The sequence below is a fragment of the Schistosoma haematobium genome, chromosome 4 (genome assembly GCF_000699445.3).
Source record: "Schistosoma haematobium chromosome 4, whole genome shotgun sequence".
Taxonomy (NCBI): domain Eukaryota; kingdom Metazoa; phylum Platyhelminthes; class Trematoda; order Strigeidida; family Schistosomatidae; genus Schistosoma; species Schistosoma haematobium.
In genome coordinates, this window is record NC_067199.1 from 39303791 (window position 1) to 39326614 (window position 22824).

The 22824-nt window shown below is 34.1% G+C and overlaps 1 protein-coding gene across 1 annotated transcript; it reads left to right on the forward strand.

Annotated features, from left to right (window-relative positions):
- Positions 1-1482: 1482 nt before the first annotated feature.
- On the forward strand, positions 1483-22658 carry MS3_00008034 (uncharacterized protein; the record flags this gene model as incomplete). Its single annotated transcript, XM_035732500.2, has 8 exons — positions 1483-1492; positions 5819-5890; positions 5931-6215; positions 8755-9057; positions 10528-10614; positions 13431-13901; positions 17797-18458; positions 21126-22658. 7 exons carry the CDS (start codon positions 1483-1485, stop codon positions 18423-18425), a joined length of 1857 nt encoding a protein of 618 aa, XP_035587188.1. The 3' UTR covers positions 18426-18458; positions 21126-22658.
- Positions 22659-22824: the final 166 nt, after the last annotated feature.

The window sequence follows — 22824 nt, forward strand, 5'->3', positions numbered from 1 at the left end:
ACATATTACAAATATTTAAGTGTGCTTGCATATTTAAGCCAGGTAACTGTGCTCTGAAATGTTTTGCCAGTTGATTGTGTTATAGGTATTTTTCGAAAAAAAGAGAGAAAGTTAACTTATATTTTGAAATTTATGTCCAGTTTCTGACTAGCTGCCACATCAACTAAGCAGAAGCTATAAGCCGGCTCTTGATCAACAGGTATTTAGTGATTTTAGTGACTATATTTCACGAAATATCTCAGCGAATATTGTGAAATGAATGTGTACTGTTTGAGCAACTAATATCTCAATAACATCATTTTCAAATTCCTCTTTTGATCACAAATAAAGCTCCTGAATAAATTCACTATGGCTGTGTAAGTGGTTAAACTGAATATAATAGACGTCAAGTAATATCGGTAGGCGCTTCTTAAACAATACATTAATCCTTCTAAATCGGTTTATTGAAGTGTATGGTGACGTATATTCAATGATTTTTGTAAAGACAAAATAAAAACCGTAATTTCTCTCTAGTTTGTCACACTTTATATGTAACCACATTTTTATCCAATATCTGTTGTTTTTCTGTATTACTTGTTAATAACGATGATAATTGTTTCGATGAATAATATACGTTTTTACTACCGCGAGGTTTGAAAATAAAAACCGCTATCTACACCGTTTTTCTTCTGCTTTATTGACCACGGTTTTTGATTGAAGACTATAATGGTGTTATAACATTCCTTTAGCCTTTCCGAACACCACGTTGGAATTCTGGCACGGATTATTATATTATAATACTATTGGACGCAATCTCTCTCAATACGCCGTTGGTGCAATTACTTGCAGAGGAACCTTCGTTAATCGAGTGAACTTATTTGTGGTTGTTGTTCTCGCGAAGCAGCACACAAGTAAAATTTATTCTATAGTAACTGTTATTGTCTGTTTGTATAATATACCATTTGTATTGTAACTATATTTTGTTACCCTTGGTTTTTACTCACAGACAGACACCTTGGTTTTTTTTTACTATTAACGTTTTTTGGTATATTATTATTATACTAGTATATCGATATACCGTTTATAAGCTCCTTCTGTTGGGGACCACCACAAGTGCTTTGAATTCCTGAGATTTAAAATGCAATCTCTTCCAATACAATGTTCGTCACATCGTTATCTACCAATTGTGCACCAAACTCCTTCGATCACTCCTGAAAAAGGTCTGCTACTTGAAAACTAATCTGGATTAAGCACATTGTCTGTAACATTTGGTGTCACTTAAATGATGCAGGTGATTGACATACTACGAAACATTACTCAATATATTTACCCAGAAAGGAAAAAGTGATCACATAACTTATAGATTTTATCTAGTAAGGTCCGCGAAAAGTAAACATAAGTTTCTATACAACTTCATGGAATAGGAGGCATACTCTACTTTGAATACCTGGGATTCGGACCCATTAATTATCCTTAGTCATCTTGTCATCTTTAACTTCAAAAATGCTGACTAGTAAGTTCAGTAAGAACTGAAGTATAAATGTTCTTTAATTTTTATAGTTAGATGATTAGATCTAATAGCATATACAGTAGTAATGAACAATCACTTGTAATGGAATTAAATAAACACAGCAGGGATAAAATTATAACAGAATTGGATTAACACCGAAATTAGGCCCTTTCGTAATTAGATTAGATTTTTATCACCACTGGCCCTAGGATCGCCAACAAACGTATCAAGGATTACATGAAACTGATCTAATATGCGTAGTATTGAAATAAATCCAAACTGTTCAGCGTTAATCAGTCAGCACATTCTAGGTATTTATACTTCAGCGTGATGATGAAATATGATTAACAGATAAGTACAAAGACAGGCAGTCGAAAAATGTAGTGTTAGGAAGATTCGAACAAAAGGCACTTGAATTATTCAGAGAGCTCTACACAAATTAACCAGTAAAGTTCATTTTATGCACTAGACGGTCATATACTTGCAGTGAACGAGAACTAAGGTGGGGACAATAAATTTTATGTTTAGTACAAAATTACCGAGTTCTTTCTTGGAATGTGAAAACCATGCATTCAATACTTCATTTGCAAATCCTCTATCAAATGTCTCGAGCGTCACCTTTCTTTCACTGCTAACACAATTTTTCTGTCATCGTTCTCCTCGATTCGAACTTCCCAACCTTACGCTACCAGATATTCCACTTCTGATTGGTGTTATATACTACTGATGTTGACAAAAATAAGTAGCATACATCACATAGTCAGATATCGTATTCCAAAATTGTTATGCAGTTGTATGAATTTAAAAGGTCTGTATTAATCACTATATGTAGACAGCTTCCATAATGTGTTTGGTAAGCTGGTGACCTATTGGTTAATTATAATGTCTCGTGCTTGACATTAATTGTATTGAGCTTTGTTGACAAATTTTTACTATACTCTAGTTATTGCTCGGCATATTAAGTAATTCATTCTTTTACTATGTCAAGTAAACTGTATTGGTTGTTTTTTGCATACTGATGTTGTAAATTTATGTCAATTGTCCGGACTTTGACTAACCTAAGACTTAATGTTCGTATTTGTACGATCTAATGATTCCTATTCACTTATTTGTGTGGTGATTGTGAATTCCAAATATAATTAATTCATTTGTGCTCACCTTGTTCTATTTGATGTAAATTGCACTAAATGGGGAATTCCTTAGTTAGTACAATAATTCGAATATTCCTAATCGTCACAATGGCGTCGCGTTGGAGCCTGTGATTGAACTGTTGGATGTACAATGAAATCCTAAAGCTTGCGAGGATTATATAGAAAGGTTTGAAATATGGTGTGTGACCAGAGAAGTTGTTCAAGATAATAAAATCGAGGTTCATTTTCCTACATTCGTATGAAAGGATGCTTATAGCCTACTAAAAACTTTGGCATTCCTAAGTAAGCCTATTTCAATTCACGACGCAACTTTCGAAGAACTACTACCAAATCATGTAACATGTACTAATTTCGATTTCCATATGTAGCTGTGAGAGCGGTTGATTGCAGGGATTGACATACCAAATCTGGAAAGACAGATAATACAAATGTCAAAGTTTTTATCCAACATGCTATAACTGTGTGTATTTACTATGAAACAGTGCATGAAATTGACCTCCAGGACATCAAGATTTCTATTGCGTTGCCTAGTTAATTTAATCCGATTACTGCACAAAGTCATGCAAGCAGGCGTTTAACTAACGGTAACTTTCATTCTTGCAAAAACATGGATACAAATTGGTTGAGTAGAAAAACAGCTTACAGAGGTGAGCACAGGTTTGGTGAATGCTTATTTGTAAGAAATTTCACTTACGCAATTCATGTGTCTTTGGTCATGTTAAATCCTCCAGGTGTAGCAAAGTGGCAGGCATCCAGTCGGTTTGTGAAACTACTGTTCATTTTGCCGCAAGCAATACTAGACTTTGTATTTTGGATCCTATTGATTTCATTGATTAATAGTCATGTGCTATACTTATTTACAACTTTGAGTAATTCACTTCCTACCCAAAATGGTAATGTATGTCCAGTGTTGCTCTTCGCGAATTTATTGTTTACACTGACAATATCAAGTTTATCATTTCAGTCGGAAAGCCGAAGTCACTACATCGCAGTGCTGTGACTAAACCCAACAAAGTTTTTACTTCAGGTATTACTGGTCACAAACTTCCTACGCTTAGGTGCTATAATTTGCTGATTAGAGGCAATAAACCTTCAGTCCTTTATTGAGAATTCCTTATCACTGATTGCATACAATCTATCCTGAGTCTAGAAAATTTAGGAATGCCTCAAGGCCGGCTCTCCTTCTTGATCACTGGAGACGGTTCTATTGAACTGCTTGGTAACACGCTAACTACGGGATCAAAGTGCGAAGAGTTACACACCATTTTAAAGCTCTCTCATTCTAATGTGCAAGCAAGAAATTTCATGAACTTGAAAATAAACAGCAATTACTGCTTCAAAATTAAATGACCCGTTGAGGAGAGTAGATAATATCTTTCAGTGCAAAGTTAACGGACCGCACGCAAAAATAAGAATGATGAAAATTGTTAAACCACAAAAATCTTTGTCAATGAACTGATTTCCTACCATCTACGAAAGGTCTACCAGAGATAGTCCGTAAATCCAAGGCCCATGTCTAAGCCAGTCACAAAAATCGTATATAATACAAGGACTTAGGTGAGTCCGATCCAATTCCCATTTTACATTCTAATACTAATGAGTATATTCTAAATCATACAATGATTATACCCATTACACACACGGGCTATAAAGAAGACGTAAGACAGATTACAGAAATCTTGATTCCCATTGAAGCTGTAGCGGTTGTGGTATTTGTAATAACTGATGATTTCTTTGTGCTTGATTGTCCGCTTGTTACGAATACAAGATATGATACGTTAATTTGTGCTTATTTAGTTCTACCTGCCTTAAATTGCACTATTTCGGAAATTCTTAGTTCATAGATTCGAATGTTTCTAACTATCGTAGTTTGATAGTCGGTTGATTAGTTTAGAATTACGTCCGTAGGAAATCGCTTCTTACACTTCTATCACTGAGAAAGGCCTATACATTGACTTTTGCAATACTCTCCGAACGGTTTTCAGTGTTTGCTTTAGACCTCATTTGAGAAGTCACTCGTTGATTCAGTTTCTGTGGTGGTATTGGTTCTCAGTCACACGATCCCTAGATCTAAATACGAGAATTGAAAAGAGTTGCATTCAGCACTCAACACTCAGAGATAATCAGAGGCGGATAACGCGGGGACCCTAGATTCCTCGATCATGAAGGTGTGGTCACTATGTAGCTTCTATCTTTTCATAACAAATATATAATTCTGTCTTCAGCCGTAATGTGATCCTCAGAAGTCAGAAACAGCATATTCCTGACTATTATGACGGGACAAGTCAGAATAGATTGATCTGACTTGAACATAGAATCTTATAGATTAGCCATATCCTGGCAAATCTATACATTTGGGATTAAATCTACTATATTAGTAGCAAGATAAATGCGATTGGCACTAACCTAGACAATAAACCTGACGTGATGAACATCTTGAAACTTCTGTTGGAACATATCCAAAGAAGGGAAATTAAAAAGGTTCTATGACCAAAAAATATATCTTATCCGGTTGACTTGGAATCTTTAAGCATGTAACCTGTGTGGTAAAAAGGACTGTGAGGGATACGATCACAATGAGTCATCTCGCGCATAGTTCTTCCAAACCTTAGAGAAGACTGATACATTTTTTGACAAATCACACAAAAAAATAATATGCACTTAAGACAACACGAAAGAGTTCATAAAAATTCCGTTTCGGAATTGCCACTTTTTGAATCAGTAAGTTATGATACTCAATATCACGAGTCAAAGCGATTTTGCGCTCGACTAAACCTATCAAAAGATCGCCTGAAAATCACAGTAGTCTAGTAATTTATGAGAAGGATTACTCTGTTACTACTCAATCATTTCCATTATTAGCTAAATTGTTCCCGCTCCCGCTTATAAAACCAATATACACAGAATCATAACTCTTCCTAACCAGCAGATTCATTTGAAAACCCAGATGCAGATCCTAAGGAATAGTTGATTTTCTAATTCCATTATCAGAGTTGAAAGTTATATATAGTTACTTCAGCTGAGGTATGTTTTCACTGTTAAATATTTGAACCTTTAAACCAGTTATAAAAAGCTGTGGTGAAATGTAAACACGGATTTTACTTTGATAGTGTGTATTGGGAAAAAACGTAGCTGTTTGCACCAACTACTGAAATTTATATTTATGTGCACTTTTAAGCGCGCAGTTTGTGTGTGATGTTTTTACTGGCTTTATTAGTTTTCGTTAGATTTTTATCCTCATCGTCTTTAGGTAAGTTGGAATATAGGTATCGAACCAATTTTTTAATCAGACTTCAGTACTTCGTTATCAATCTTGGATGGCGACTCATGGATTTTTACAAGTTCAAAAACTATTTATCTTGGACGACCTTTAAAGCTGCGATGTTCAGCTACCAGTCCGGATAATATAACTATCAGCCGCAAGGAGTATGACAGAAATGTAACGACACAACTGGTAACAAAATTCGGGAGCGAAGTTCAGTGGGAAATCGGTGAAACTGGGTTCTCTGAATCTGGTGTTTATGAATGTATCTCTAGAGGGATCTCAAATATACTCACAGTGTATATATATTCAAGTACGCCCAATTTATTTTTGTTTTGGTCTTGGTATATCAAAATAGATTTATTGGAAAGCACAATCCAAATTTTTGACGCATTCGTCTTTCTTAGTTACTTAAGAACAGACGTTATATATATATATATATATATATATATATATATATATATATTAGCTTTCCAAAATTTGAAGGACCAAGTGCAGATGATTTATTGTGGTGATCTATAAACTGACGTTGGATTTCAAGTCTTTGGTTGCAGCGATTTATTAACAATAGTCAACGAAGTAGCATTCATCGAAGTAGTTTTCAGTCCTCGAAGGTCAAGATAGGATATCAGGTGATTTTTAATGCTGTGAGGATCCAGTCTTTTTGTGAGCGCGCCGGTAAAATATGCTCATAATAGTTGACATACTGGGGAATCTCAGTGTTTCATGACTTCGTGCGAGAAATGAAACTTTGTGTGTAAACAATCTGATCTTAAACTTTCAACCCTTTAAGGGTGTTCTCTAACACAATCTATCCCAAAAAGAAGACACAGCATATCAACACAAATATCTTCTGTTGTTTAACGGTAAAATACTAACAAATCACCCCTTAACCTATGGTAAGATGGTGGGAATTAGTTGATGAGTCTCAGTTTGTTCTCTCAAAGCCAATCAGAAAAACTCTTCTTTGTTTTATCCCATTGCCAGTGAACCCAGTTCTTGCGTATCTCCCTCATATATAAACAAGAAACTATGCAATCGAATCCTATATTTTATCTGAGACCTCGTATACGTTAGATATACTATCTTGAACATATTTTCATGTGTGGCAAAATGCCTTACAAATTACCTGAAGAATTCAGAAGCCCGTAACGACAATTGCCTTATGGTCGTTTAGCTTGACTTTTAAGATCCTATGATTTCGTTAGGACTCTGTTTGTTCACTCAAATGAGCTCACAAGTCTTCCTGTAGTAGGGTTTTATTAACTGTTGTAAGCATGTAACCTAATACTTTACTGTGGTTTATAACAATATGACGTATGACCTCTTTATTTTCATAAGGTCATTTACTCAAAGTGTAAGGAGAAATATGCTCAGGATTAACTCTCGAGAAACCCTAATCTTCAAGGCATCTTATGAGAATAATGTGCCGTTTACTCTCACGCGTTACCTACTGTCACTGAAAAAGTCATTAATTCAATCTTTGAGTGTGCAACTCATACCAAAACGTCTCTGTAGGATCCATTCGAGGAACTTTATCATGGGTCTAATAAAATATCGTAATCTATTGCTGCAGTACGAAATTCTCTTAAAATACGATTGGTTAAACATGAATAATCTGCACCAAAAAGTTTTTTCTCTTGCCACAGAGTATGGTAACAATTTGACTAATCTTTTTGATTAACTTTGCTGCAATACTAGTAGAACTGACAGGGAGTTAGTCATTATCAAGTGTTTATTTATAACTTTATAAACTATATTAATTGTTTAATCATTTGAATCTCTCGGTAGCTTCAACGGACTCAGTGGCGTATCAAATAACATAACCGGTGTTTTCTTAACTATATCTATCAGAGCTCCCATAATTTGGGGGTAGATATTATCAGGCTCACTAGACTTGTTTGGTTTGAGATGTTAAAGTAGTCTCTTTTCATATTTTTTCTTAGTAAGCGAAACATTCAACAACAGTTTTCTAATGGTTGGTGTTTTACTACCACCAATAGGAAACACTTTACGGAAACACTTTGACAGAAATTACGATTTTTCAATCTTCACTTACTATCACCAGCGAGTCTTCCTGAAGAAGTGGTGAAATTTTATGAGTCCTTTGATTTATTCTATTTAAGTAGGAAAACAACCTTCCGAGGCTGTTTTAGAAATCCTGGTCTAGTATATCTTCAGAAAATAATCTAGGATTTACTATCAATGCTTTGTATGAGCTCCCAGTCTTGCTAAAACTGAATCAAAGCTTTTTAGAGCAAATGGAGATGAATGAGTTTCAGGTTTTATTTAACGTGTGGGAAGCTTTTCTGTCATCCATGGCTTAACTTTGGAAGATCTACGTGTAGTGATGCTGTGGATTCAAATCTAAATTTGTACTGACTGCCTGTTGTAGGTAACGCTAGACCGTACAGTGGCGGTTTCATATCTATTTCTGACTTACCGCCACATTCCGTTGAAAGCTTTATGATTACTTTTTAACAAAAGGTTCTGAAAGTGTTTTCTACGCTTGACAAGTCGTTGGAATCGTCTATACATCCATGAAGTGTGATTCTATGGCCTACTTGCGATTAGTTATAGTTTAAAGGGGTTCACAACATTTCCAAATGTGGTTTTGAAATTACCCCACACTTTCTAGATCGTCTGTTTTATAATAACCAAACACCGAACTGTCCGCACGCCAAGTATTTGAATATTGGGAGATAAAGTCATGTTTTTTTATTTATTTGTCAGTGCAATCATAATTCTCTTGCCTTCCGATTTCTAGATGAATCCATCGGTTGTAAAAGTATACACACACCTGAACAAGATTATTACACTTGTCAAATAATGTCTCCTTTCTTCAATTTTAGTTATTGGGACAAATGATGTCACTGTGCCAACAATAGAATATCTAGATAAAATAGGAAACTTTAACTTCACAAGAAGACAGCTGGATGATAATACATTTCTAGATATGGATCGCAATTGGATGTCATGTACATGTGTTGTTGGGAGTGTAAAGTTATTAGATATTGTCACTGTCACTTGGAAAGGAGGCCTTTTTGGTGATTGGTCAGTTAACCATAGCCAAATAAACCAAGTTTATTCCCGGATAACAACAAGAGACCCATCAATTAGAGCCATTAGTGCCCGTCTTCGACTTAATTTGCCGCGTAAGTTCAAATTCATTTACAGAAAGGTCAGCATAAAAGCCTAAAAAATGCTTTGTCATATGGCAACTTATTAGTAGATATAGAGTAGTCATTATTTTATGTTTTAGAACGTCTAGTCAGCAAATAAACTCCATTTGTGTTGATTTTAGTAATAATAATCAAATACAGTTCAAATGCGTTTGTTGTTTGGACTTTATTTTCGGTAAACAGATAATTTACTACTACAACAGGGAACACAGGTAGTTAGGTTTTCTATTTAACCTTACGTCTTTTAAAACATGACAATAGGGAGCAGTATTTTGCGAATCGTTAGAAGATAAGAGAGTAGACTGTATTGCTTTGGAAACAATCTTTGACCCACTTCGAGTCATAAACGACATATTTTCGTTACATAGTTGTATTTGGGCACACAATTTGTCCACACCAATACTTTGTCTGATTATACTTTACACATCGATTCAACAGGGGTCGGTCGACATATGAAACTTACTGTAAGTTAATTGGTAGGCAGTTTTGAGGATTTATGCAGCATTAGTTACAAACTAAGAATGTATTATTGCTTCACGATCGGGTTTTATAATTATTAGAGTGGTAGAAAAAGTTCACTTATCAACTTTAGTATAATATAAACATTAAAGAGTTGATGCTTTTGCGGCCTTTCAATCATACACCTTAAATCATGATTCACGGATTTAACTGAAAAACTTTACATAAATACCAGTTATCGAAAATTATCTGAATTTCCTCACAAATAGTGCAGAGAAGACCTAAGTGGATTCAACGACAGCTCACTTTGACAGGACACATAAACTTATTCATTATGTATTTATACAGGCTGTATTAATTCGAAAACGAACCATTATGATCTCATTGGATGATACTTTACACTAGATAAATCATCAGTCAACTAAATATTACCTCTCATAGATCATCTATGAAAGTTTACTTTGATTTAAGTTAGTTGGTGGGGAACTGTGAACTTAGTTTTTGCTCTGATCGGCATTAGTCACCAAGGCATATTTGCTATCTTGTAGTAATTGATGCTTTCTGGAGGTTTCTAACCCGGATCACTCAACTTCACAGTTCAAAAAGTAACCAATGAGCAATTCAGACTACAGCTAACTTGTGCGAGTGAGGTATTTATAAAGTTGTTTACTCAGGTGTTTATCAAACTACCTGCAGTTGCATATATATTTATATACCTTCAGTAACCTTAAGCTAAATCAGCTTTACATTCAAGGAGCTTTAGAGTACCATCACTTTGGTGAAATGCATATTGTTTCTCAATTTAGTTAAACTGAGAAAAATTAATTTTTTGATTGATGAAAGTTTAAATCCTTACTTAGTACTGGTTAAAATGATAATAATAACTAGTTTATCTTTGGAAATTGATAGTAATAATATTTCAAAAGTGCACTTCTTTGAAGATTAACAATATTTTTTAAATGTTTTTATTTATCAACATTTCAGTCCTTGATCAACGAATATTTGGTCAGTATCAGTGTTTATTTAGTTTTTCAAAGTCAGAATATGCTGTAGCAACAGTTCATTTAAATGGTAATCATCATTGCATTAAGTTGATCACCATGTAAATATGTTCTTTTTCTTCAGATATAATTACATTTATTACATTTATTAAGTAAATATGTGTGAAATTTTCATACAATATCTGCGAATAGTTGTTTAAATCATTTATTTTTATATGATTAACTGAATATTCAGTTTCATTATATGTAAAAAAGGAAAACACAACAGCTTAACTGAATGTTTTTACAAATCCCTCATACTAACAATAATTTTTGGAGATAATTCTGAAAGTTTTATTAAAAAGACTATAACGAGTGCTTGTTAAGCAAAAATAAATAGTGACTAACAGTAGAATTCAGGATGCGCGTTTCGTCCTATTTGGGACACGTCAGCTGGATGTACCTGCATCCAAGAGGTGATTTCCACTCTGGGACTCGAACCCAGGACCGTTCGCTTTAAACTCCATCGCGTCCTCCACTTAGCTAGTGAGTCCTGATAGCCACCTGCTTGTGCAATGGGGTGAAGTTTAAATTCACTTGATGTTATTTTACTCGTATCTTCCGATTGTTATTTAGGATTGCAATTGATAACAATGGAAAGATACAAATAAAACAACACCAAGTGAATGTAATGAATGCTATTCAAATGTATCTGATATTAGGGAGTTACCCTCCAATAATATTAGGAGATGATTAATTAATATTGGAAATTAGTTGAAGATTTAAGTGTATATAATTTCCTTAGGATTTAGCGGTTTAAAGACTAAGCTCTCACAGTGAGATCTGAATGTCATAGATTCGATCTCCAGCAGAGTCATGAGTGAGAATTTCTGAAGAATTCCTACACCAGGATGGTTGTCAATGATTATTCAACTAAGATCAGTCTCTGATAAAACAATCTCCTCGAATTCCCTTTGGTAAAAATGATTTTCGTCTCACCCTGAATGATTTGAAATAACATAGTTGAACTTCCAATGCATTATTACTTGAAATAACACATAGTCCAGTCTCGGTATTTTTCATAATACATCAAAGAATATTGCTGAATCTCCGTTAAACAGTCTATCTCTAGTATCATTGAAATGAAAACAAAAATGGGGATACCCATTATTCTCAATTATTGAAATTTTTTACTAGCGATCGGTCTACTATTCGATAACATTATTAGACCAAAATAGACGTATTGGCCTTGTGCTCTAGTTATCAGCACTAAATATAGTCTGTGGATAATGTTGAATAATATTCTGATTGTGAACAGTGATAGTAAATTTATTGGAACTAAGTAGGAGTGAAGCTGTTAAATTGAATCTATCTGGGACTCTTCATAACCACATTTAAAAATTTAAAGCAATTAGTCCCTATGATAAATTTCGATGGTGTAATAAGAAAACGAAAATTATCAGAACTATGTGATGACATATTAGCGCTATATATTACGAACAATCTGATCACATATATACTTGTTAAGAACACTTATATATAAAAAAATAAACGGTCAACTAGAATAGAAATGGAGGGGAGGAGGAGACAAAGATAATAATAAGAGTAATAATAATAATGTGAACATAATTTGAAACCTAATCACTCTGGATAATAAGTCAATATTATCCCCCTTGTGTATTCAAAAACAGTTAATTCTCACCTTAAACCTACCCCGGTAATATTAACTTATTATCCAGAGTGATGAGGTTTCAAATTGTTCTCACATTACTTCTTTATTATCTTTGTCTCCTCTTATCCTCCATTTCTAGTCTAGTTGACCGTTTATTTTTATATATAAATGTTCTTAACATGTATATGTGTGATCAGATTGTTCGTAATGTATTGCGCTAATATACATCATCACATAATTTTGATAATCTTCATTTTCTTATTACACTATCGAAACATTTAAAAATATTGCCACTGAATATTGGTATTTACAACAGTTTTATGTCTAAGTTACTTAAAGGGAATTAGTGATTACCTCTAAGTGGTAGAACGATAACTTTTAAGTTTAAAATATAAATTGCTAATGAAAATTAAAGGATTATGAACTTGAGTTCATAGTATTGGTGTGCCACAGTTACACTGTATTCATTAACTGACTTTTATTATGCACTGCCAATGTTCAGTTCACGTTTGATGGGGGATATTTTCGACAAGTTGATGGTGTACCTATGGGTAGCTCTTTGGGGTCTCTCTTAGCCGATGTATTTATGTCATATGTGGAAAATATGACGAGTGAGCTTATTAGCGAGGCAACTTTATATAGAAGATATATGGATGATATACTAATTATATGTGAAAAAGCTTATGAAGTCTCTCGGTTACTAGATAAACTCAATGGGGTTCAAAACGATATCGTGTTGACTTAAGAAGCAGAAAATAACGGCCAGTTGGCCTTTTTAAACATAATTTTAAGTCGAAGGGATGATGGTACTATTAGACGGTCGGTGTATAGGAAACCAACTTGGACGACACAATACTTAAATTTCCATAATTTCTGTCCACTGTAATACAATGAGGCTTGATCAGTTGTCTCTTTAAGAAGACTCTGAGAATTCGCACTGCTGAAACGGTTGGAAAAGATGAAAAGTTACTGTGACACATTAACAGCAAATGGTTACCCACTAAAGTTTATTAATAGGTGCAAAAGTCAGTTAATGCCAAGACCTCTTGTTTATTCAATATGAGATACGCTTATTGATGATATTTTTATTAGAAGAACCATAATTCATAAATAATAATTTGGCAGTAGCCAAATGGTTTCACTCTTTTCTCCTCTTACGATAAACAACTCTTCCATGTATTTTCACTATATTCTATACTACTAATTGTTGTTTTTTAACTTTTTTTCAATCTTAGTACCTCCTATTTTACGTCTGATTTATGACCCCCCACCGTTACCTCCGTCTAATTCATCTGGTCGTTATACGTGTGTGAGTAGTCCATGTCAATTATCAGTTAATGAAAATAATTCAAATTGGACAAATGCTTGTGAAATTGTTGTAGCTTATCCACCAGTAAAACCTAAAAATTTTGCTTGGGCATGGACACAACCACAATGGGCAGGTTACATTATAAGACGGGTGCAAGAAGTGGGCAAAGCAAATGTACTTTCTGAGTTTTCAGTGTTATTAAACGATGGTGAAACAGATGGATATGGACCATGGCAAGTATTAGAGCGTAGGCGTAGATTAACTACTATTAATAATGAAGTGAAGAATTCTGATCTAGCTAAATCTGGCCCCATTCTGTTTTGGTGTTGGGCTAAAAATGACATTGGAGAGACAACAACATGGTGGCCTGGTCCTGTTGAAAATTATGGATATTCAAGTAGGTATTCAGAAGAATGACGTAAATTATATTCTATGTAATACGTAATTTGTTTTAATTAATAATTATCTGATGGGTTTTGTGGATATTATGGTAATTTCAATGGTTAAGATCTTGAGTCAGTTGAAGCTAGACCACCATGGGAAACCTGGAAGCACTGGACGGCCGTTTAGTCCTATTGTGGCACTCCTCAGCGGTGCGCATCCACGACCTCACCCCCTGCGAGATTCGAACACAGGACCTACTGATTTCGCGCGCGAGCACTTAACCACTAGACCACTGAGTCGGCATCCAACGGTGTTAATGTCTAACTTCAACTAATCCACGAAATTGAGTGACACATCCACTATTGTCTTCAGTGAGTTACTATCTGACAACAGACCTGGTTGAACTTCATTGGTCACTACTTCTCACTAGAACTCCAGGATATACCTCTTGAAACCAGTCACTAGTGAGCATATATTGATTAATATCAGATGGGTTTTGTGGATATTATAGTGATTTCAATGGTTAAGATCATGAGTCAGTTGTGAGATAGTAACTCACTGAAGACAATGGTGGATGTGTCACTCAACTTCGTGGATTAGTTGAAGTTAGACATTAACACCGTTGGATGCCGACTCAGTGGTCTAGTGGTTAAGTGCTCGCGCGCGAAATCAGTAGGTCCTGTGTTCGAATCTCGCAGGGGGTGAGGTCGTGGATGCGCACCGCTGAGGAGTGCCACAATAGGACTAAACGGCCGTCCAGTGCTTCCAGGTTTCCCATGGTGGTCTAGCTTCAACTGACTTAAGATCTTAACCTTTGAAATTACTATAATTATCATTTAAACTAACTATTCTCATAGATCTAATAAAAACTAATAGCAGTTTAATAATTAAACGTTTCCAGCAATACATTCCTAATATACATATATTCATAGTACGCTGGATTTGATACTTAACAAAGATAATGTTAGTCACTTCTATGTATCTCTCTAAAATTAAAGCATGATTAGAAAAGAAACTGTTTCTGCCTCACAGCATAATAATCCTGTTTACATCATAACTGTGAGGAGAGAAAGCTGTTCTCATGTAGATTTAGACAACTATCCAACATTGTTCATCCTAAGAATTCTAACATTTATCTTAAGTTCTCTCAATAAGCAGCATTTTAATCAAATCGGTGTGAAGGAATGCAATAGCTAACATGTACTAAACCTTATTTGCTAATAAAAATTTATAAGTAAGGGTATTTATAGATGAGAATTCAATCTGTATCCAATAAATAATGGTTATGTATATGTAATTGACTTCCTCATCTGGGCTTTTTCAATGCTAGTTTATAAATTTTCACTATGTTTAACGTTTCGTTCAAGATGGTTTCAGAGCATTTTTTAAGCGTTATATTCACAAATTACGATGTAATTTCATAAATTACTCATTACGAAAATAAGAAAAGTTATTTTTCCTTTAGACTAGATTGAGTTTAAAATTTTCTGCACTAAGTTTAATGTGTAATTCCTAAGTAGTTTGTCAAAATAGAAAACTGCTGCGTTGTATATCACAATAAATTTATACTACATCGGTCAACCATAGAATTATTACCTTGGTATCTCTAGACCTAGTTGTGTAGCTACTATGCTGGAGTATTGACAGTTGTATATCATTTATCGATACAGTAGTCAGTTACAACATTTGATACTAAGTAAAACTGAAGCCTGGTGAGCGATAAGTTTTCTAGTTCAGATAACATTAGAATGAACCGATTTTTGAAACACACTACTGGAGGGAGTTGATCAGAAGGACAAATGTAGATACATCTATGATTTGTTTATACTTGAATTCTGCTTGGAAATTAGCTTCTCCTACTCTTTTCGGTCGTCTCGTTTCTACAATGGGCTAGGTATATCATAGGAATTGTTTATCGTAACTGAATCAGAACGTAGGACACAGCAGTTACATTGACAGTGCTGTTTCAAAGCTTATATTTCTACCAATTTCCCAAATTAAATAATCATCTTTGTATAAAAAGAATTGGCTTACCAATCAAGGCGGCTATCTTAGTTTGGTTAGAAAACTCATTTTTGCAAAAGCCGTAGATAGTATTACTTATCACTAGTAAGCACTAATTGGTAGTAAAGAAATTGATTGTGAATATATTAGATTGGTATTTACGTATATACGCCTAATCAAACGAGTGACTGTATTCATATGAACTAAATAAGCATTTACATGGGGATAAGAGTGAGTAGTGATCAGGCACTTTTAGTTTCAGTTATATGGGATTACGTTCAATTCAAAACCTAAGTGGTTTAGACTACTTAACTAAGCGATCTGAATCTTAATACTGACAATAATGGAATTCAGTAGAAGCAAACAAACAGGAAGATTATTATTGGCTGCCCTTAATCCGAAAATATGACTTTTTCCATAATTGTATAATCATAATACAGCAGATGATATTGAGTAAAGTTGTTCATCTTCCCCAAATGCCCTGGTACTGTCGAAGGTAAGGATAGTCCGCTTTTCCTCTCGAAATAATCTCATGTGGCCACGCGTATATAGTTGCTGTCAGGGATTTCTACTCATTTCCCTCTCGTGAAGTGTTATTTACGAAATCGAGAGGATATAAAGCGAATGTCCGGCGCTTAAACAGGCTTAGTGGGTACCGGAAATCTACTTGAAGGATTTGGGGAACTCAACCAACAGTCCACATGAGCTCCAGGATCCTGATGGAACAAACGGTGCATGAACTTGTTCTTGTTCGCAGGTTATCATCGGACCATACTTCCTAGCGTTGCTCAACTGCTTTGTGGATCAGATCTGTTAACCGAAGGTCAGGGAAGTGGCCCCCTAAGAAAACCACCTCTTTCAATTTGGGAACCCGGATGGTATCCGAGCCCACGTACAACTTTAATGTTAACAACTTTGTGTGGCAAATATATATTTTGTTACCTATTTACCGACGTTTATGTTCTTAAATATAAATAAAACTTTGCTATCTTTCAACCGTTTAGTGGGTGATATAAATAGTGATTGAAATAAAAAATAAGAGGTCCAAGTCCCAGTGTGAATATCAATATATATACATGATGATTTTGAGTTTCCTGACAGTCAATATTAAGGATAGCATTTGATCAGTCTCTATTGGCGCATAAGCATTATGAGCTGATGGTATCGATAATGCCGCTTAATATAAATTTTAATAAAACTGGACGGTGATGAGCAGTAGAATTCAGAACATGTGTTTCGTCCTATTTGAAATTCGTCAACTAAATGTGTCTGGACCCTTGGTGATATTCACACTGGGACTTAAACCTACCTCCTTCCATTCTCGTATATATATATATATATATATATATATAAGCAGTGAAAATTAGGAAGACTAAACTTTAAGAATATCATTCAAATAAATAAAGTGAACGGGTAATTCAGAATGGATACTGGTTCTATAGATCAAAAGGGAAGGTAAAGAGTAAGTTCGTCTGCATCACTATAACCAATTATTAGCCACTTATCACCGAAACTGTTCAACCACTAATCGCAGTTATCACGCGGACCCTAACCATATAGTTCACACCCACTAACATGTCATATCTTGTTTTGATTGTCCCTAGCTTTTATTCAACTTCTGTCACCATCAGTGGTGAAGTGTAACCGTCTTCTAAAACAGTAAGTAAGGAGTTGTGGGGATTATTGAATTTCGTTGGAATCATGAACCGATAAGTCAAATCACCGATGGGAACTTGGAAGCACTGAAAGACGGTTTCGTCTTACTACGGGATTCTCCAGCAGTGCTTAGTGACTGAGAATTTCTTTCTAGCAAATTTTTGTTATTCGATAATAATCAACATAAGTTATTATTTCCTTTAGTTGATGATAATCAGTATTATTCAAAATTATTTTATTTTTAACAGTTTGGTCATCTGTTTGGTGGCCTTTACTTGGTGTTTCACTTGAATTATTAAGTTTAGTCATAGTATTTGCATTTTTCCGTTATTGTCGTCGACAAAGAATTCGTTATGGGCTAAGTAATGATACAACGGAGACTGTAGCTTCATTCGGTCGTTCACGTCTACTAGACATAGATGTAGATGGAGATCAAGTTGAAATGATGAAAGTAATTAATCCTGCATCTATAACCATATCATCAACATCATCCAATTCATCATATAATTTGCATACTCGTGGACCGATACCTTATATACGTTTATGTAATCAAAAAATTAATCATATGAAGGATAAACATACCGCTAATACTACTACTACTGCTGCTACTACGGATAATCATGGCAATGATAACAATAATAATCATTATTTAACAAAAGCCAACATAAATAATCAAGTGACCGGTGGTTATTCAAATTCCAGTTTAATTCAAGATTCAATAGATGCTGAAGTTGATGCTATGGTGGTCAATGTACAAAAATTATCAAATGAACATGACTTAAATGCTGATGATGATTATTTTTGGGATTCTGATACTGGAAATAACGATGAAGATAAACGAATTAAAATAAGGAGTAATCATCAAACAATTGCTTAATGTTATAAATATATACTGTACGTGGAAGAAAAAGTAAGCTCCATTTATTTTTACTGATATTATGTCTTTATAATAAAATTGATGGTTTATTACTAAGAGTGGATCTAAGATGTATGCTTTATTCTATATGGGACGTATCAGTCTGACGTGCCGGCATTCTAGTGTCCATATCGAGACTTGAACTCAGTACCTTTCAATTTAAAAAGTGTAATCAAATGATTATATCGGGTCAATCCGAAAAGAATGCAGATATCCAAACAAAAACTGATCAAAATTTGATCTTCATTATGAACGATGGGATAATTCAAATCCTTACTATTAATAATATGAATTTTATTAAAATACTTTGACCGATTAATTTGGTCAATTAATTCATTTTCATTTCAACAGTTGAGATCATGAGTCGATTGGAACTAGACCACCATGGAAAACCTGGAAGCAGTGGACGGCCGTTTCGTCCTATTGTGGGGCTCCTCATTAGTGCTCATCCACGATCTTCCCTCGTGAGATTCGAACAGTGCTTCCAGGTTTTCCATGTTGGTTTAGCTTTAATTGGCTCATGATCTCAGCTATTGAAATTACTGTAATGTCCACAAAAATCTCCTTCTGATACTAATTCATTTTCACTTGAAATAATACGTTTGTAATCCGAATAGTATAGAGTAATTAGAGGAAGTTCAATGTTAACAATTAGATCAAATGAATATATAATGTTTCATGTCATATAAGAGTTTTTATTGTTTACCACAATAATTAAATAAGATTCACTTACTTACCTACTTAGACCTGTTACTCCTCGTGGAGGAGCATAGATTGCCCATCAGCACTCTTCATCCAACTCTGTCCCGGGCAATCATTTCCAGATCTTTCTAGTTGTTATTCATCCTTTTCATATCTGCTTCCAATTCTCGATGCAGTGTGTTATTTCGCCTCCCAGCTATTAGATGGATGATTGTCGTGCTGTATTCTTAAATTAAGAGAGAACTAAACTCTAACTGTATAACCAAAAGGTAAGGTATTAGCCTCAAAAATTGATGATACTGTATTTAGTCTCTGGTATGGCCATGAGAAATCAATACTTGGGAATCTTATACTAGGCAAAAAGCAATTGTATACTCTTAAGTAACCGAGCCAATTTGGGAGAAATTCTATCTATAATTCAATGTAATCTTCAAAAGTTCTTCAGTTGATTACTTTTACCCGATAACTATTTGTTGAGCAGAAGTTCGATAAAGCATGGAACTAGTTATAGTTTTATTGATCTACTGGAATTGAAATATGATTTGTAAAACATAATTCTTATATATTTGAATTCTAAGATTCAATTAATTGAGAGTGATTTTTGTAATAATTTTATTTTATAGGATTTGGCCTTCCTCTTTTCCGTTTCCCTTCAGGATTCAAAGTCAGGGCTTGCCTCGTGATACAGTTTGATGATTTCCTCAGTGTGTCTTATCCATTTTCACCGTTATTCCCTAATTTCCTGTTAAGCTGGAAGCTGGTTTGTCCTCTCCCACAGTAGACCGAGAGACACTGAGTATCTTGAGTAGACAACTATTTATAAATACTTGTACCTTCTTGATGATGGTTGTAGTAGTTCTCCAAGTTTCAGCTCCGTACAGTAGAACTGTCTTGACGTTCATATTGAAGATTCAGACTTTGATATTGGTTGATAGCTGTTTCGAGTTCCATATGTTCTTCAATTGTAGGAATGCGGTCCTTGCTTTGCCAATCCTAGCCTTCACGTCTGCATCAGATCCTCCTTGTTTATCAATGATGCTTCCCAGGTTTAAATTAATTCATGCTTCCATTGATGAAAGTAATTAATTCATGGTTGACATAAACTGATTTAAAGAATGTCTTTAGAGAAAAAAATATTATGAATATTTGTAAATAATCTAAATTTAATCTTTAAGAAATAAAATTTCATTCTATGTCATTGTATATATCGGTTGTTTTAATTTCAATTCTTTTGTTTTTGGACTAATCTATAGAATTTACTCAACATGAAATTACAGATTTAGATCAAGCTTAAATTTTGGGAATATTTATTGACTTATTTGTTGTTGTTGATAAGGTTCAATAGTTTGTTTAATCTCCAAGTTTAAACTTATTTCTCTATACGAAATTCATTGTATGTAGTAGCTGATAGTTATTTATTTCATAGTTAATACCATTGTTACCATTGTAACTCTGAATGTATTGAACAAATGTTTCGTTCTGTTATAAAATTCTTGAACAGTAAACATTCAGAAAATGCCCCGTATAGTAATTAATCATATGCTCACTGCTGACTAATTTCGAGAAGTAATTCCAAAGTTCTAATGAAAAATGGAGTTCAACTGTGTCCAAGTACATTGGCAGACAGTTGCGCAACATTATAAATTGATGGAAGTTAAATATATAAACCATAGGATGCCAGCTCAGTGATCGAAAGGTTAAGCGTTCAGGCGTGAAAGCAAAGATCTTAAGTTCTACTCTTAATGCTAAGATTGTCGATGGTCACCGCTAAGTAGTCCCACACTGTGGAAAACACCTGTTCATTATAAAATCGAAACACTTCCACATATCTTCTAGAATGATTATAAGTATTCGTTGGCCTATAAATCTTTTCATTTTATTTATTATTTCCATGTAATTAGTTCTTTTTTTCTTTACAATCCACTTATATTTTTACTTTTTGAATTCATTAACCATTAGAATTCAGTGGTCATTTGGAATGAAAAACAAACGAACAAACTTAATCTAACAAAAGTATGATTTATAATTCTGAAATGTCTACAACTGCATATCATGATCATGAACTTAACAAATTATAGTTTCAATTGAAGAATTACTTCTCTTTAACTCTATTTATATCTTAATGGAATGTTATCTGTCCATTGAAATACATTACGTTTTCATTCAAATATTAATAAAATATGTGTATCATAGTAATAATAAAATTATGAGGAAATATGAATATATATATATATATATATATATATATATATATATATGCATGTATAACAGATTAATATTGGTGGGATTTGATCAGAAAATGAGGTTAGTTCAATTATGGTTCTAAAAAATAAATAAACAATTATTGTTTATTATTATTATTGTTTCATTCATTCATTATTGACAACGTTTAATCACTATGATTATTGCATTTATTTAAATGGATTAATGATTGTTTATCTGTATATTTAAACTACTTTCATCTTTTAATCATTTCATTATAATTGTGCAATAAATAGAGAGAGAGAGAGAGAGTAGTGTCTTAAATATTTCATTCCTTAGAAAAATACACTTGAAGGCTTATGTTGTACATTATTATTATTTTATATAGAATTATGTTTTTTTTATATTTACAAGTCATCTTGATGTTATTCATTCAATTGAATAAACTCTAATTTACAATTGTCAACTGTGAAACTCCTCTGCATATTTTATTGTGATATTTAACATGACTATTATTATTATTGTTATTATTACTAATTGTTTACCTGACCTAATCATATCTCTTAACAATGATGTTGCTATCTCTTTGATTCTTATTGTCAATTAACTATTTATTGGTGTCTCTTTTTTTGTTGTTTTCTTTCAGTTCTCAAAGTTTTATCAAATTTTTACATTTTCAACTGGATTTCAATAATACAAGTTTCATATGTATGTATATTTGTTTGTGTTTGTGTGTGTGTGCGTCTGCATTTACTTCCTTTTCTGTTCAGATTATGCTATGAATGTCAATAAAACCACTGAAAGTGAATTCGTTTTTGAAAAGTCCTAATTTTAAATTAATGCCTTCTTACATAGTAATTGCCCCCAAATGCCCTGGTATGGCCGAGAGTGGGATGGGCCAGCCCTCCCTCTCGAAATGCTCTCACATAGCCACGCGTATACAGCCTCTGCCAGGGAAGTTCTACTCACTGCCTTCTCGTGGCGGGGGTGTTGTTTATGAAATTGAGGAGACGAAAAGCGAATGTCCGGCGCTTTAACCAGATTCCAAACCAATGGTGCACATGGGCTCCAGTATCCTGCGGGAACAAATGGCGTATGAACCAATCGTTGGTCACCGGCTACCATGGGACTGCATCTCCTTACAATGTTCCACTGCCTTGTGGGTCAGACCTTTAGGCCCAAGGCTCGGGGTGTGGCTTCCTAAGATAACCACCTGCTTCGGTCTGGGCACCCGGGCAGTATCCCAGCTCTCACACAAATCGAATGATTTATGTGGCGCATATCTATTTGGTGCCTCCTTGTACCAATGTTTATGTGTTTAAATAAAATAAGTAATAAAAAACAGTAATTATTAGTATATACTTATGATATTAACTGATTTCTTGATGAATTATTTATACAGGATAAAGTAAGTGAAATATTTATTTACTTGGGTAAAATACTACTTTTTTGTTTA